General features: G+C 31.0%; 1 protein-coding gene across 1 annotated transcript in view; it reads right to left on the bottom strand.

Moving 5' to 3' along the window:
• Positions 1 to 996: 996 nt before the first annotated feature.
• The window catches only part of LOC142323489 (PHD finger protein 12), an 89,429-nt gene continuing 73,929 nt past the window's right edge, over positions 997 to 16,496 (bottom strand). Inside the window, exons 11-14 of the mRNA XM_075363211.1 lie at positions 15,853 to 16,215; positions 13,532 to 13,614; positions 10,008 to 10,220; positions 997 to 1,451 (exon numbers count right to left, since the gene is read on the bottom strand). Coding sequence (XP_075219326.1) covers positions 1,200 to 1,451; positions 10,008 to 10,220; positions 13,532 to 13,614; positions 15,853 to 16,215 — 911 coding nt within the window. The 3' untranslated portion in view covers positions 997 to 1,199. The remainder of the gene's footprint in view (positions 1,452 to 10,007; positions 10,221 to 13,531; positions 13,615 to 15,852; positions 16,216 to 16,496) is intronic.

Below are 16,496 nucleotides of genomic sequence, written 5' to 3' on the forward strand. Positions count from 1 at the left end.
GTGTGGTTATCTATTTTACTATATGTTTACTGTATTACTATATGTTATTTTTAACAGCTTGAACAATTATGTATTCTGTATTTCTTTTCTATTTTTATTTCATATTTACAAATTTATAATTTTTTAAATTTTATTTTAATTGTAGTTAGTTTTTTCTTGATCTACGGATGCATTTAAAAAAAAAGTTTATTACACATTGTCTACTGTTGAAGATGTTCAAACATATGTAATCATTTATATTTATTTTATTTTAATGCTGACATGTATTTATTGTAGATGTTTGACATCTCTTATGTAAAAACAATTAAATCAAAGTTTCTGTATATGACACACTACATACTTTTAATGAATTCAAATAATTTAGGTAAAATATAACATTTTGGACAGTCAGTTTAAGTCATTTTTAGATACAGAATAAACAAAATACAAGAACAGAGAGAAATATCAGTTTAGTATATATAATCATCATGTAGTGGCAGAGATTCTCTCTCTTTCTTCAAAAGCAGGTCACACCAGTTGACCTGCTTGGTCAAAAGCAGGTTTATTGCATAAACCAGGATCAAAAACTGTGAGTCAAATGATTAATAATTTAAAGCAAATTAAAGATATGGATATATGACTTGTATTATTAATAATAAAAACTCACTGAAGCCAGCAATCTAGACCCAAATGAAAAAATATACACAAGACCCGACAACCTGCCACTGGATGTATTTTTCCAAGAATCAGAAAGTCACTTTCAATAAAAAAAAAAATTAAAGTCGGTTAAGATTCTCAGTTACTGATTACAATATTTACTTATTAATTTTAATTTATATGCAGTCATCACACACTAAAATTTTACTCATTATCTGTGCAGAAATCAGCACTTAATTAAGATGTTTTGATAACAAACTTACATTTTCTAAAAAATTTAAGCAAGTACATAAAAACTTTTTGCCTAAAACATTATTAAATAAAAAAAAAAAATCTACAGATGTATGCAATTTACAAAATCCTAATTTAATAACAATCCAATAATAGGAATCACAGCGCTTTTTTAATAAACAATTTGAAATTCAAAAATAACTATAACAAACTAACCTACTTAGAGTAGTTATTGGCACAAAACAAATATTCACAGGTTGTTAATACTTGAGGTCTTAAAACATCAACTCAATGTTTTAATTCACTGATGTGAAATTTATATAGGCCCTCATCTACTGTATTTTTTTTTGAAAATTCACACCTGAAGTAGACGGACGTGAACACTCTTCAATATCTGAAGATTTAACAGAAGCTGAGGAAGAACAAGTGGTTTTCTTTATGGGGGTTAATCTTTTGGTAACATCTATTATACTGAAAACAAATTCTAAACATCCAAACTGAATGTAAGTGCCATGAAACAGATCAGCTGGTCCTTCCCAACATGGTAATTCATGTGGTGTATTCATACACTTGCATGGTTTAATCTAAAACAATTCAAAATATTACTTTTAATTTAAATACAAAATTACTTTTAATTTAATTTAAATAATTGAGTTGTATTACATTACCTTTTTAAGTTATAATGCCTGCTACTAAATAATCAATAAATTATGAATTACACAGACTAATAATAACAAAACAATAAAAATAATATTCCACATACACATACTTCATGTGGACAGTGTTATACAATATAAGCAAACACATTAAACTATAATATTTAATACTACGATTCTTGTTACCATACAATTATATCACATCCCCCACTAGCAAGATGGTTCTAAAACATCTGAGACATCTCAGGAAATAGCAGCATGTGACCATTGTAGCTATGAAGCAGGAAATAAGGGCTGATTGCACTGTTAAGTAGGTGATCCAATAAATTACCAAACTTCCCCAACAAATCCTACCCTTGTATAAAGAAGGAGCAGCAAATCCTACCATTGTATAAGGAAGAAGAGATTGCTTGTTGCCTTCAAAATGGGAGCTAAGGAGTAGTAATCTGACAGAAGACGTTGGGTATAAGATTGAGACCTTGCGCTGTAAAAAATAAACAGGCTGCCACAAAAACTTATACCTTGGATTGGAGAGGAGCTAGGAATATTTAACAAGAGCTGATTTGGAATATGAATCAGAAAAATGGATAACATTAAACCCTTTCTTGGAATGCAAGTCTTACACTGAAATCATGCCTTTTAATATTAATAGAGACAATGAAAGATACACAAAGTGTGACAGCCATTTAGGAAGTGAGATGGATCGGTAACAGAATGTTCCACAGCAGGATTATGAAATGTACTATTATATTTCTGATCTGTAGGATACATATGGGTAAATCAAATATAAACGGGATTTTATTAAAAAAAAATTATTTATTGAAAAATAAAAGGCAAATATAATTTATTTTTGTACATAGTTTCCTGCTTCAGAAATACATTTTTCCCAGTGAGAAGGAAGGTTTTTTATTGCAGCATCATAGGATGCTGCAATAAAAATGCTGGTTGCGTCAGGAGCCAATTGCGCACGAATCCCTCCATGCCCTCATCATCTTCAAATCGTTGGCCTCTTAGAGCTTCTGCCAAAACAAATGAAAAGGATAGCTCTAGAGAGGATGATCAAGTAGGGTGCAGTGCATTTCTTCTAGTTTTGAGACCATTACAGCTGGAGTATGGGGCCTGGTGTTATGGAGGAGGATGGCTTCTTGAATCAGTTGGTCTTGTCTTTTGTGGCAATATGCAGCCCTCACCTTGTTTAACAGCTGGCAGTAGTAAGCAGCATTGATAGTGCGTCACTCAAAATTAATGAGCAAAATGCCTCGCCGGTTGAAAGAAACTTGTCAGCTGACAGTTTCCTATTCCATTCCATACTGGCTTGTTTCAAATGGGGAGTGTAGCGGTGGACCCATGTAAAATTCATCACCTTCTTTTGCAAACCTTGCTGTAAGCCTCTGACAGACCTCCAAATGTCTCAACTTCTGATCTGCAGTATAAAGGCAGAGACCCTCTGGCACACTCTTTACAGAAGAGAGATTTGTGATGATTGCTTGACAGCTCCCATAACTTATTCCGACCTGTTCTGCAATTTCAGATACTCTCACGTGTCGATCGTCTTCAAGAATGTCTCAAACCACATGAATGTTTTCGTTTGCAATGCTGGTCCAAGGACAGCGATTGTGTTCCTGATTTTCCACTTGTTCTCATCCTTCCTTGAACTCTTTATGCCAGGCAAAGACACGACTCCTTAACAATGTTCGGTCCCCGAACTGTGCAGTCAATCTCCGGAAAATTTTGTCACTTGAACTCCTTCACAAGCAAGAAATTTTATATTTATGCACTGCGCAGTGGAGGGATGCACCTGTTGCTCTGACATCATGAGCATTACTAACGAATTGGTTGGGAGTGTGGAATGACTGGCTCTCTTGTTGTTGTACAAAACACATAGTTGTGCCTGTTTTTACTAATGGATACAAAATGACCAATAATGCAGAAGGATGCACTTTTAAAAGGAAAGTGTAACAGATAATTGTTTTGAGTTAAAGGTAGCACTTTTTAGCAGAAATAAGACAACAACAATTAAAATGAGTGGAGCATATTGTCTGAGAAGAAATCTCATGTTGAGTTGTAGTGTAACCAAAGTATAGGAACAACTGTATAATATTTTCTACTATATAAGTTGGACCGAGGTCTATTGAGGGGTATCACTAGTGCCCCCTCTGGCAAGTATGACAGAGAGGTGGTGACGCTACCTTTATAATATTTAAAATAAGTTTTTTTGACACCTTCCATATCTTCAAATTCATTTTACTAAATAAATAAGAATGATTTTGGATACATGAATTGTGTTTAAGAATCCTGAATAAAAATGTAATCTTATGCTCAAAACTGTTTTTCGATCAGCATTCTTGTTTTTTTTATTGCAGCATGTCAAAATCCCACAGTAACTATTATAAAAATATCCAGACTTCAGATCTGCAATATATTATACATGAGAGAGAAATAAAGAGGTGTATGCATATATATAAGTATATAATCACAAAAAAATTGGTACATAGAAAAACTCGATTTTTACACCTTTACATTAGACAAAGAACAGCGATAACAAACTTAAGAAGGAAATAGATGTAATAAAACAAATAGCAGTAGTTAATGGTTTTTGATATTGGGGTTACAGAAAAGTTAAACAGGAAGCAGAGAATTAAGAACCATGATAATTTTACACAATCGCAACAAGAAAATAACACAGAGATTATTAATAGTTCCTTCTTAGAATAAAGTTATACAAATAAAATAATAGAGAAATATTACTGATGTTTATGATAAAAATAAATATAAAAAAGCTTACAAACCAAATAACCATATTATAAAATATTTAAGGTATAAAAATAATAATAAAAGCGATGGAGAGGATTTAAGAGGCATATATAAAATTAAATGTAATGAATGCAATAAAATCTATATTTGGAAAACAAACAGATATTTTAAAAAGAAATTGATTGAACATTACAATGATTACAGAAGTGGAAAGAAAGGCGTGTTTAATATGGCCGACCATTTGTTGTTGTGTAGGCATAATAATACTGACTATAAAAATAATTTAGAAATTTTGAAAATTTGGAACAACAGTAAAATAACGGGTATACTTGAGAAATATTATATTTATAAATTTAAACAGAAGTATGAAATGATTAATCAACAGATTATTTTTGAAGATGATTTATTTAAAGACAGTTGGTTTGTAGCAGTTGTGAATAATGTTTATGAACATTATCGCATGACATTTTACATTTATTATCATTCCAGTTGGCATCCAGTTATATTGTTCAAATGCTGTGGTTGTTGGGGTTTATATTTTCTAAATTTTTAGCTTTTATTTTTTATTTTCATTTGCTGTAATTTTGGAATTTTTATAGGCTGATGATGTGGGATCCCATGAAAGTTGACTCATTAGTTTTTTAAATTTTGTTATTGTGTTTGGTGGTTATTTGGCACAGTGGTCAGTACGTTGATAATTTTTTTTGAATTTTCAGGTATATATATATATATACAAACAAACAAATATAAAAGCAGCAGACATAAAGTTTGTATGGTTGTATGTATCATAAAGCATACTGTATATCTTGGTGACATAGTATGGTCTGCTGTGGGTTATTGAAGACTGTAGCTGTCTTATGAATGATTTTTATTTAGTACAATGTTTTATTTTTCATAAGAATGCAGATAATAAAAATCAAACGTATTTGTTTTAAAATTTCATCATCACCCGTACAGAATTCTCATATCCTTTGACATTTTTCAGCTCACCTGGTCCAAATCAGTAAGAAAATTAGTATATAAAGTTCATTTACTATTCAACTTCTATCAAGATCAAGAATTTAAATTAGATGTACCAGCAACATTCGAGTTTATTATTTAAAATATATTCAGTTATTCACTGCAGCATAAAAATATTATATCAGCTATATTTTTGAACTTCAAGCAACTTGTGTGACAAATTGGAGCATGTAAATGAAAGACGATATGCAAGTTTGAACATTCTCAGTTATTTAGTGAACATTTAATAAATATTACATCAAGAAAAGAGTGATACATGATATACAACTTTTAATGTTTAAAGCGATCATTGAACATTTGATAAAATAATTATATTTTCTTTGTGCTGCAGGATGAATAATACGGGATGATAATTATACAGGATGAATTCATTAAGATACGAAACAGTATTAAGAATCCTGTTTAAAAATAAGTTGTGATACATTTTGTTCATCACATCTCTTTTGTTGAGATCTATTATATAAATGGTTTGCAAAAAATATTAGCTAGCAATAAATATGTTTAGGCATAGAGTTGTATGTAGAAAAAAAATTTCTTATATTGAAATATAAATCATACAGTAGGAAAATGGTTAAATGAAAGTTTAAACTTGATTGAATGTGTTTTGATTTTAATTTTGCATACAATTGAAGAAATATGTGGAAAAATAAAATTTACATCTTCTGATAATAAAAATGAAACTATGTAGAAGGAAAATGATTGAATGAAAGTTTAAGCCTGACAGAATGTGTTCAGATATCATTTTTTGCATACAGTTGAAGGTGGAAATGTCCATAGAGTTCCATATAGAATTAATAAAAATTTTATATTGAAATTTACAAGAAACTTTATGTAGTAGGAAAATTATCAAATGAAAGTTTAATCCACAAAGTTACTACAGACCTTATAAAATTCACTAAGAATAATATTTTTGAATTATGTTTTTTCAGAGATATCTTATATGATCCACATATCTGATTTTATAAGTTTTGATATGATTAAACTGTTTGACTACGATCAATTTTTAAATAAATTTTATGTGATAAAATGACTGTTTCAGTCATTAGCCACAAATAAATGGTACCAATATGCAGTGAAAGTGAATACAGTACTATTTAACTGCAATGATCTACAATTAATAACTTATTACATATCTCGCTTTGGACTCTTAAATGAAAATATTAAAAATTCCACTTCCATTTGCGTCAATGAAACTAACTATAAATTAGTGGCTGTAGGTGGTTTAATCATCTCATCTTAAAATAAGTTTTCAGACCTTTTGCAAGCACACTACGTACTCATTTTTGGAGCTGAATGACTGATTTTTCCTCAAAAAAAAAAAATTATCCAGCTACTGAATCACTTAATGAGCGATAGAATAGCTGAATTAGGAGCATTGTTCAAAAATAATAATAAATACATCATAAAAATAATCATTCAGAAATTCTCAATATGCAGGGTATTTCTAAATTAGTTAAACAAAAGTAACCTTTAGTAATGAAAAAAATAAATAACTTACAGATTTGTTTGATACATTACTGAACACATTATATCTTCAAGTTTCATTCCCGCCTAACTCTATTAGTTCCTAACGTTCTCACTAGGTGGCACGCATGAATGAGTAATTCCATCAGTCATCATGGAGTCATATACCAGTGCAGAGCATGGCTGTGTTGTTTATGATTTCATGAATCCAAATTGGCTACTGCTGTTCGAAGACAATTCATGACTAAATATCACAAGCAACCACCTTAAAGACAGTCTGTTACTGGTACAATTGTTTCAATGAAACAGGTTGTGTATCACACAGGAGGCCAGGTCAGCGTAAACCTTCAATTTCTGAAGCAGTAATCAAACAAGTGCGACAGAGATTCATTCATAGTCCAGGTAAATCAACGGGATATGTCAGCTTAGAACTGAATATTCCTAGGGTTATAGTATGGAGGATATTGACTGTCAATTAAAGGCTACAGATTACAACTGATACAAGCTTCAAGTGAAGGTGATAAAGAAAAATAAAGTTTCATGTAAACATGTTAAACAAAATTGAAAAAGATAATTGACTTAACAAAGTTGTGTTCAGTGATGAAGCAACCTTCCATACAAGCGGTAAAGTGAATTGAAATAATGTTCAGATAAAGAGTGAGCAGAATCTATGTCACACAATTGAACATGTACGGGAGTCGCCTAAGGAAAATGTTTTTTGTGCTGTAAGCTATCAAAAAATGTATGGTCCTTTCTTTTTTGCCAAATCAACTGTAACTGGCAAATTGTACCTGGAATGCTTAGACATTATCTAATGCCATAATTACAGCAGGATATAGGCACAGCATTCATTTTCCAGCAAGATTGTACGCCATCACATTATCATGTAGTTGTTACACATCTCAATAGCAAACTGCTGACTTGGATTGGACATGGCAGAACAATTTCCTGGCCACCGCAATCAACTGATTTATCTCAAATAGACTTCTCTGTACTACCATAAATAAAAGCATGCTTCTTTGGATTTGGCAGTAAATTGATTACATATGGAATATCTGGCATGTTACAAAAGTTAGCCATATTGAACATTTGCAAATGAAACTTGAAGTTATACTGTATTCAATGTTGTATCAAATTTCTGTAAGTTACTTTTTTCATTATTAAACGTTACTTTTGTATAACTAATTTAGAAATTTTCCTGAATTTATATTTTTTGAAAAAAATAAGTGCATTCATGAAAATAAATCATAATCCTGGCCACAAAACCTCCAACTTAATTACAATTGATTGGCTCAGAAGGTTGCCTTCATACAACAATCATTCTTAAACTTATGTTTTATTTCAATGTTTGTTGCCATTTGGAACTTTTGTGTATTTTCCATTGCTCTAATGTCATAACTGAGGCTTGTGATAAATATAATAAATAACATTTTTGAATACATTCTTTCTCTATGCTAGAATGTATATCACATGAAAGAGAACTATCTCACAATAAACTATAATCGATTCAAAAACAATATGATAGAAAAGAATGGTGATATTAGATTATATTAAGTGTGTGGATACAGATGGAATCATTTTATATAGTAATGCACTTAATGTATATATCTTAATATACTCAATAACAAACATTCACTTCCCTAGATGATATATGCAATATATATTGTAAAAAGACCAGTATAACGAACCTAAGTAATGGATTCCTGCCAATTAAGAAGAAAGTAGTCGAAAATATAATAATGGAAGGAGTCCAGAAGGGGACTAAAAGGAATCCTTTTTCTAAGGCTAACAAGTCTGTTTAACAATCATTAGTATTGCCTGCTGACACATCTATGACATAAGTTGTTCCATGAGAACAATTACCAGACCAGGGTAGGAATGTATGGGAAAATGTTTCTAAAGATCATTCTCATGCTTCAACTTGGGTCTGGTTTTGCTGGTAAAGAGAATAGCAGTACAAATAATCCAGGGAAGACGAGTTGAGTTCAGTTTTTAAGAAGCGAGTATTATGTGAAGAGTTATTAAGTGAGTTCTGAAGAGGCAAGTATAAGTGTATGAGTCTGATGCAATTGTAAGATGGCGTTATCTGTCAACTTGTAGTACTGCAGGGTGCAAGGTGTGTTCGATGTGACGTCACAAGCATTCCGATGTGGACAATACATGAATACAGGAAATTGTTCAGTGAGTTACTGTTAGACAATTAATGAAAGGGATAAAATATTCAATTCATTCATAAACTGCAGGGTAGTTTTACTTGGTAAAAAGGAAAGGTATTTGTGGTGAAGAACTTTTATTGTCGTTTATTATTATTATTACTACTGTTGTCATTATTACTGATTTGTCTTATTTTAATTATGTTTAGAAACTAATAAATTGTGATTATATAGACATTTTTAGTGGGTAATCTCTCAATATCCTGGTCCAACTGCAAACGCAATAATATTACATACATTATCAGTAATTACTTGATTCACTTATTTTAGGAATCTAAAGAGATCTTTGTAGATTCATTGATTCGTGTCCTGTATACAGTTGACTCTTGTTTTGTTTTGTGGATGTACCCGTCTTGTTAAATCCCTGGAACACTATGCTAGGTTAATTGGAACTCAATCACAGAATGGTGACTGGGACACTGTTAGAGTTAAAATACAATTGGTCTAGTCTCAACCTGGCAACATTCTACACAATAAGGCAAGTGCTAACCTTGTGCACCTTTTGTGAGAAAACTGCTTTTGTAACCGACCGGTCAATATAAGTGATCTTTGTGATATATTGGTCTTTAACAATAAAAATACATACTACAAACCTCTTTTAGTCAAATAAATATTCATTTCATCTATGATCAAACCTGCTCAAACTAAGTGTAAATTTTAATTGTAGAGACTAGCTGTAACCCGAAAGGCTCCTTGGTCAGCCTTTGGACTTACAAAACACCTATACAGGAAATACATGATACAGAGTATAAAGGAAACAGTGTCCCTTTGTAGTCCCACAGGAAAAGTCACCGCTTTCCTGGATCCTAATAAAAGAGCAGCAGTTTTGCAGATTACTTGAAGTTACTGTAGATGGTGGCCAACAACTGCTGTGGTATCTATGCAAGGAACAAAAGGTAAAGGATTTGGAAAGTTGGAGAGCAATCAACTCACAGAAGGACTGCCTTTGATTATATCGGTTTACCTTACGTCCATTACTGAATCAAGTGGCAGCTCGATTTAACTAAATTACTATTTATAAGAGGAAACTAACCGTTTTACAACCAGGCTGAGAATTTTCTTTTTGTTGTGTCTTAAGTTTCTTGATCAGTTCATTTTTCCTCTCTGCTATTATCTCATTAACAGTCTTTTTCAGTCTTGATACAACCTGTTCTGGCTCACTTTTAATATTCTCTGTACCAAATCGTCTATTATTTACAACTGTTCCATACCTACTGTAGTTTACCAACTCATATTTTTGCAGCACCTATAAAATTAAAATGAAAGATTACCACATGTTTCGTCAACAAATTTCTTCATCATTAATCACTATATCATATAACTATAAAAAAAAACTTATTACAATTAATTAAAAGGAAATAAAACCATAACTTTACCTTTAGGCCATTAAATATACTTAAACTGATTAAAAATATTATCATAATCAGCCTTACTAACAGATTAATACTTCAATATTAAGAATCAATCATAACTGGAAAAAAAGAAATTAGTAAAGATAAATAATTTATTCTTAATTAATTGCTACCTAATCTTTAAATTAATTGTTATATTATATAGAACTAGTGGGTTTGTTGAGTTCCTTTTCTGCTTGACAAAGAATGAACCCAAAATATAGATGTATACAAATCATCAATCACTTCACCTTGTACATACAAATGCATAATCCATTAAATCTACTAGGAATTATTAAATTAACATTTTCATAACCTCTAGGAAAATTACATTAATATTATATGTTTGTGTCAATTTAGAATATGCACATCCTTTTTTATGAGACAAATTTAATGTGACATAGCAGTGTACTACATACTGTATCCTATCTAATAGGAAGTTGCTTCTATTTATTAAGCTTGTCAATTAATGTATTGTTATTATGTTGGACAATGATGGTGTGTTTTGTTTCAGAATGCTCTGATTACTTGCTTTTGTGTTAAATTCATTGCATTTACTATTTTAAGATTATTAGAAAGATTATTATTGGTCTTTAACAATAAAAATACATACTACAAACCTCTTTTAGTCAAATAAATATTCATTTCATCTATGATCAAACCTGCTCAAACTAAGTGTAAATTTTAATTGTAGAGACTAGCTGTAACCCCTGGTAAAGGTAAATCTGCTAGGATGCCAATAAAATATGAAAAGAACAGTGATTAGCATTGAAAAAAACTACAAGATATAAAAAAAGCTGACAAGTAGGTCTACAGTACTATATACTGTGGAGGCTGGTGTAAAACTCTGGTGCAAACAAAGAGGTCCTGCATTACAGGAACACACAGCTAGGCCATACCATGAACTGACTGCAACTAGGTTTTCACATGGATCAACAGCAAACATTTTCATGTGCAAACATTTTCCACAGTTTCTGGTTCTGTAGGTAGCTATTCGCCCAAGTAGCATAGATAACATTGATGCACCCATGGTATCAGCCGACTGAGCTTTAAAAATCATAAGAATAGAGATGGGACTTATCGCTCAGAATAGGGATGGCTATCAAATCTGGGTCATGTCTCAACCTAACCCAATGAAATTGGCCTCTGCCTCACCGTAAATATTAGTAATCTCACCGTAAACTGCATAGTTCTACGTCAGGTCAGAAGCACTGAGAGGAATGGCTTTGCCTCACAGTAACTTGGTTGGTGTAGGGTACTGAACCAAAACATATAGCAAACCTGGACTACATCTGGCCAAACAAAAACACCTTGCTGAATGTAAGAATTGCTTCACGTTTTCTTAAGACGTAATGAACAAGTTTAAATTGCATCACAGAATCCTGGAGGGTGAACAGTATTTAAATTTGATCTTGTCACACCATATAATGTATGGTTGCTACACCAAGTGTTCATAAGGGTGTACTTAAGCTACTGTGAACTATAAGAGCTAATTTTAACATGACACTGACCATAATTAAAGAAAAAAGAAAAGTTGCTAAAATTATCTGCAAAATATGTGAGTGGTCAAACACTCACATGCATTATATATAATAATGAATGTAATTATGAAATGCTAAATTCAGTCAAATTTTTGGTTTCTTCATTCAAGAGAAAAAGGTGTCTTTTGTTATAGCCTACTGCATAGGAAAAACGAAACATTTTAGTCAATAACCTATATGATAGTTATAAAATTGTGTTCTGGTTCCAGGCAGTTTTCTCAACTTATACATAGTGCGTCTGTAAAATAATAGTGGCATTTTAAATGGTTATAGCTTTGGAACAAAGCACTGCAGAGAGATGAACTGTATGTTAAATGAAAGAGAAACACTCCAAGTTTCTTACCTGTTCAGTAGATTTCAATGTCTGCTCTCTTAGTTGCTCTGGAAATGAAAAGATAATAGTCTCTTGCCATATATGGCAGAGAACATCCGGCATGGTAGATTAAACAGCTTCAGTGATTCCTTTTTTTAAATAGTCCAGATTTTGAACTTGAATGGAATACACTTGTGTTTTTACATAATACTAAAAATAGAAATCAATGGGGGTAAGATCTGGAGACCATGGGGTCCAGACAATCCACCCTTCTTGTCTTGTGTTGGCTTCAGTAGGATGCCTCTTTCTTTGAGTTGTTTGTCCCATCACCAAATGTTATTTTCATGTGAGGGGTCTTCATTGTAAATAATTCAAACACAGCATACTCAAACACACATTGAACATTCCTTTGCATTGCAAACATGATGACTAACACGTGTGCTACTTGCAAGTACTGGAAACACAACATGCTTGTGCTAGCTTCTGCACACATAAACATGTTGCTACCGACTGTGAAATACATGGAGTCATATGTTTTTAAACCATCAAAACATTAAGCCGGCTGAAATTCTATACAAAATTCAAACATTACTGCTGAAATTCTATATAGAAACACAAAAAGAATTAAGATAGAATAGCTATCAAAATTTTTGCATAAATAAATGTTGAGCTTTTAAGGTTATGAAAACATCAGAACTTGCATCTACAAAAAAAAATAAAAGAAACTATACAGTGCAAGTAACTAAAATTGACATAGGTGCTATCATAGAGAGCCACCAGGTTGGTCTAGTGGTGAACGCATCTTCCCAAATCAGCTGATTTGGAAGTCGAGGGTTCCAGCGTTCAAGTCCTAGTAAAGCCAGTTATTTTTACACGGACTTGAATACTAGATCGTGGATACCGGTGTTCTTTGGTGGTTGGGTTTCAATTAACCACACATCTCAGAAATGGTCGAACTGAGACTGTACAAGACTACACTTTATTTACACTCATACATATCATCCTCATTCATCCTCTGAAGTATTATCTGAACGGTAGTTACCGGAGGCTAAACGGGAAAAGAAAAAAAAAAAAAAAAAAGGTGCTATCATAGAAAAAAATTAGTTTACTGGCTCAAGGCCACAACATGCAGAAAAAGAGAAGGATGGGAAACCTTAAGGTAAGTTTGAAAAGATGACATAAAGGAAGTTGAACGGAAATGATTAACAAGGTTATTGAAGGAAATCGCTAACTTAGGAGCTTTATTACTGTTCAATGTTTCTTGGAGGATGGAAAAAAGATAGAAAGAATGTAATAAAAGTGTTATACCCACCTTATTATAATGAATGCTCGCATGAAAATCATTGATAAAATTGCAATGAGAATAATTCCTTAAAATCACACTACAACTAGAACCTGAAACAATAACAGTAATAATAACAAATGGTGATTTCTAATAAAAACAAATATTATTATACATCAAATAAAAACAATAATTAAAACCGGATAGCTAGTTTAAAGAGAACAGATGATTGTTTTTACAAATCTAATCATGAGATATGATTTGTTTTTTAGAAATAACAAAATTAATATTAACAATCCTATCTCATTGCCGATGGGACTACATGTAGTTTTTTAGTACATTACTGAAAGACCAATGGTGTTTAAATTATTGAACATTTCTGTATGAACAGTGTGGCCAGTAGGTATGTACAATCTATTTTCTTCCAATTTTGATCAGCTCCCAATCAATGAATTTATTAATTTTGCCTGTTTTACTAGTTACTGTAATCGACTTTCTCAGTTTAATAAACTAAAGTTTATTAATAATTTAAATTTCTTTACTTTTAGAAACCAAATCCATTAAATAATTAAAACAATTTAGATAGCTCATAACATTTTTAATACTTTCACACTCTTAACTAAAAAAATGTCTAACTTCTGGCCATCAAGACAGAGAGAGACCAGTTTAAAGTATTACAGACCTAAAAATGATTTCAATCCTCAATAGTAAGAATACAAGTACATATCCTGCGTATACATTAAAAATGATGTACATTTAAACATAATAAAAGTTTAATTCATATTACAAGTTAATATATCAATTCAACATAAAATACCATTAAATGTAGCGGCACTCTATAACTAAATAATATTACAACTGACTAAACCTATTATTGGATTGGTTAACTTTTCAGTCAAGTAAATTATGTAATTGCAAAACTAAGAATATAAAACACTGAATTTGTTTTCTGATCGGTTTCAAAAATAAAAAAAAATTTTTTGGAGATTCCTAATGGATTTTCACCTGTTGTAAGTGACATATCACTGCAGAAAAGATTCAACATGGAGCTTTAGTTAGAACTAAAGCCCTAGCAATAAAGCCATAAAAATACAAAGCTATAAATTTACTGCTTTATTTTTACTTTAACTGAAGAAACTATATCAAGGGGGTAAACTTTCTTTACGATATTAATCTATCAGTTCTTCAAAACATAACACTCCTTTTCACTTTCTAATGCATTTTAATGTAAGAAATGCATTGAAATTGTTATTAACTGCTACAAAATTATTTCACAATTAACTGACTTCATTGACATGATAGAACTATATATTTTTTTGAAAAGAAGAATGAATCAGTAGTTATAAATTACAATTTACATCAAACTATTAAGTAAATATAAATTAAGAATGACAGGTCTACTGTTAAAAAAAATTTTAATGTAAAAAAAAAATGGCAAAAAAGACCGACTCAAATATAAATCATTACATAAGAATCAATATTACAAAATAAATTACACAATGTTCATGACAAAACGGATTATATTTTTATTTTAATTACAAATTTAGTAAAACAAAAAATGTCAACTATTAATTTTAGTAATAGCAACAAAAGAAACAATAATAATATTACATTTATCATACCTTATAAAACCTGAACTAATATAATTTTAAAATTAAAACATCATTCACTTGAAAACAATGGAAAAAATCACAATGAAGACAGAGTATCACACCAAATTGAAAATCATTAAAAAAAACGTATTTATTTTTTATAATCTTTGGTAAAATTTAGGCAATAATAGATGCAATTATTTTTAACTCAGTAGTTTTTATACAAAAAAAAATCACAAAAATTAAAGATTAGTGGCACAGAACACATGATTATAAGCCTGTTCGTACTGCTTATAATGTAGTAGATAGCCAAGAACTTTGTGAAAGAATTCTAATATAAGTGATGCTAACAAGTAAGAAGGTATAAGATCTATAAATTATAGAATACCTGATGCAGTTATTCTCATTAGAGACTAAACATTTATTTTATTTACATGAAAAAACATTTTTTAAATTACATAAACATGATGAAATTCTGGAAACGTATTTGTACATGTCATGTAATGCAGAAGAAAGATACTATTTTATAGAACCTCAACTGTTAATTCAGTTACCATGAATGAACTACACTCAACTTCGAGAGTTAATGATTTCTTATGCTATATGTTCTCTTCGATTACTTTCACTTAACACATCGTTAACCAAAGATAGATTATAATAATATTTCCTGATCTACTTCAGTGGTATTATCGAATTCAACTTTTAACAGCTAACTCAGAAATAGAAATAAGTCACATTCACTAACATATTAAAACTTACCATTGCCAACAGTAGTGGTACATTCATAAGACATGATAAATAAAGGTCCTGGATTCTGCTTGACAGGTGCAAGCAAAGCATGAACACCTACAGGAATAGTCTGTTTTATGATCTGAACCTGTTTTCTCAAAGGAGGTTGGGGTGTTTTAATTATTATTTGTTTATTCTTCTTAGAAAGAACCGATGGATCGATATTTTTTAGTTTTTGTAATATTTCTTTTTCACTGCTGGTCGATGTAGAGTCACTGTGTTTAACAGCAGTAGGAGGACTTGTTTCAGTTTTTAGCTGCTGTAGCCGCTGATATGCTAGGAGCTTTATCACATCTTCATTCAATGCATTTAAATCTGACAATTTAACATAATCTGCAGACAGAAATAATAATGGTAAACGATATAAAATAAAAACAAGGCAGTAAAACCATACTTCTAAACTTATCTCAATCATAACAGCCATTCATAACTAACTACACAAATTGAATTGCTGATAATAATAGAATAGATATTTATTTCCAATTAAAATTTCTTGTTTTGAAATCAGTCATTCAGAGAACCTCCAGGAGTTTTATTTTTGGTAACACCATTTAAAATTTAAGTTCATCACAATCTCAGAAAATATTTCTATTAAAAAAAAACAACATTTTGGT

Source organism: Lycorma delicatula, chromosome 4, assembly GCF_047948215.1.
Source record: "Lycorma delicatula isolate Av1 chromosome 4, ASM4794821v1, whole genome shotgun sequence".
Lineage (NCBI taxonomy): Eukaryota > Metazoa > Arthropoda > Insecta > Hemiptera > Fulgoridae > Lycorma > Lycorma delicatula.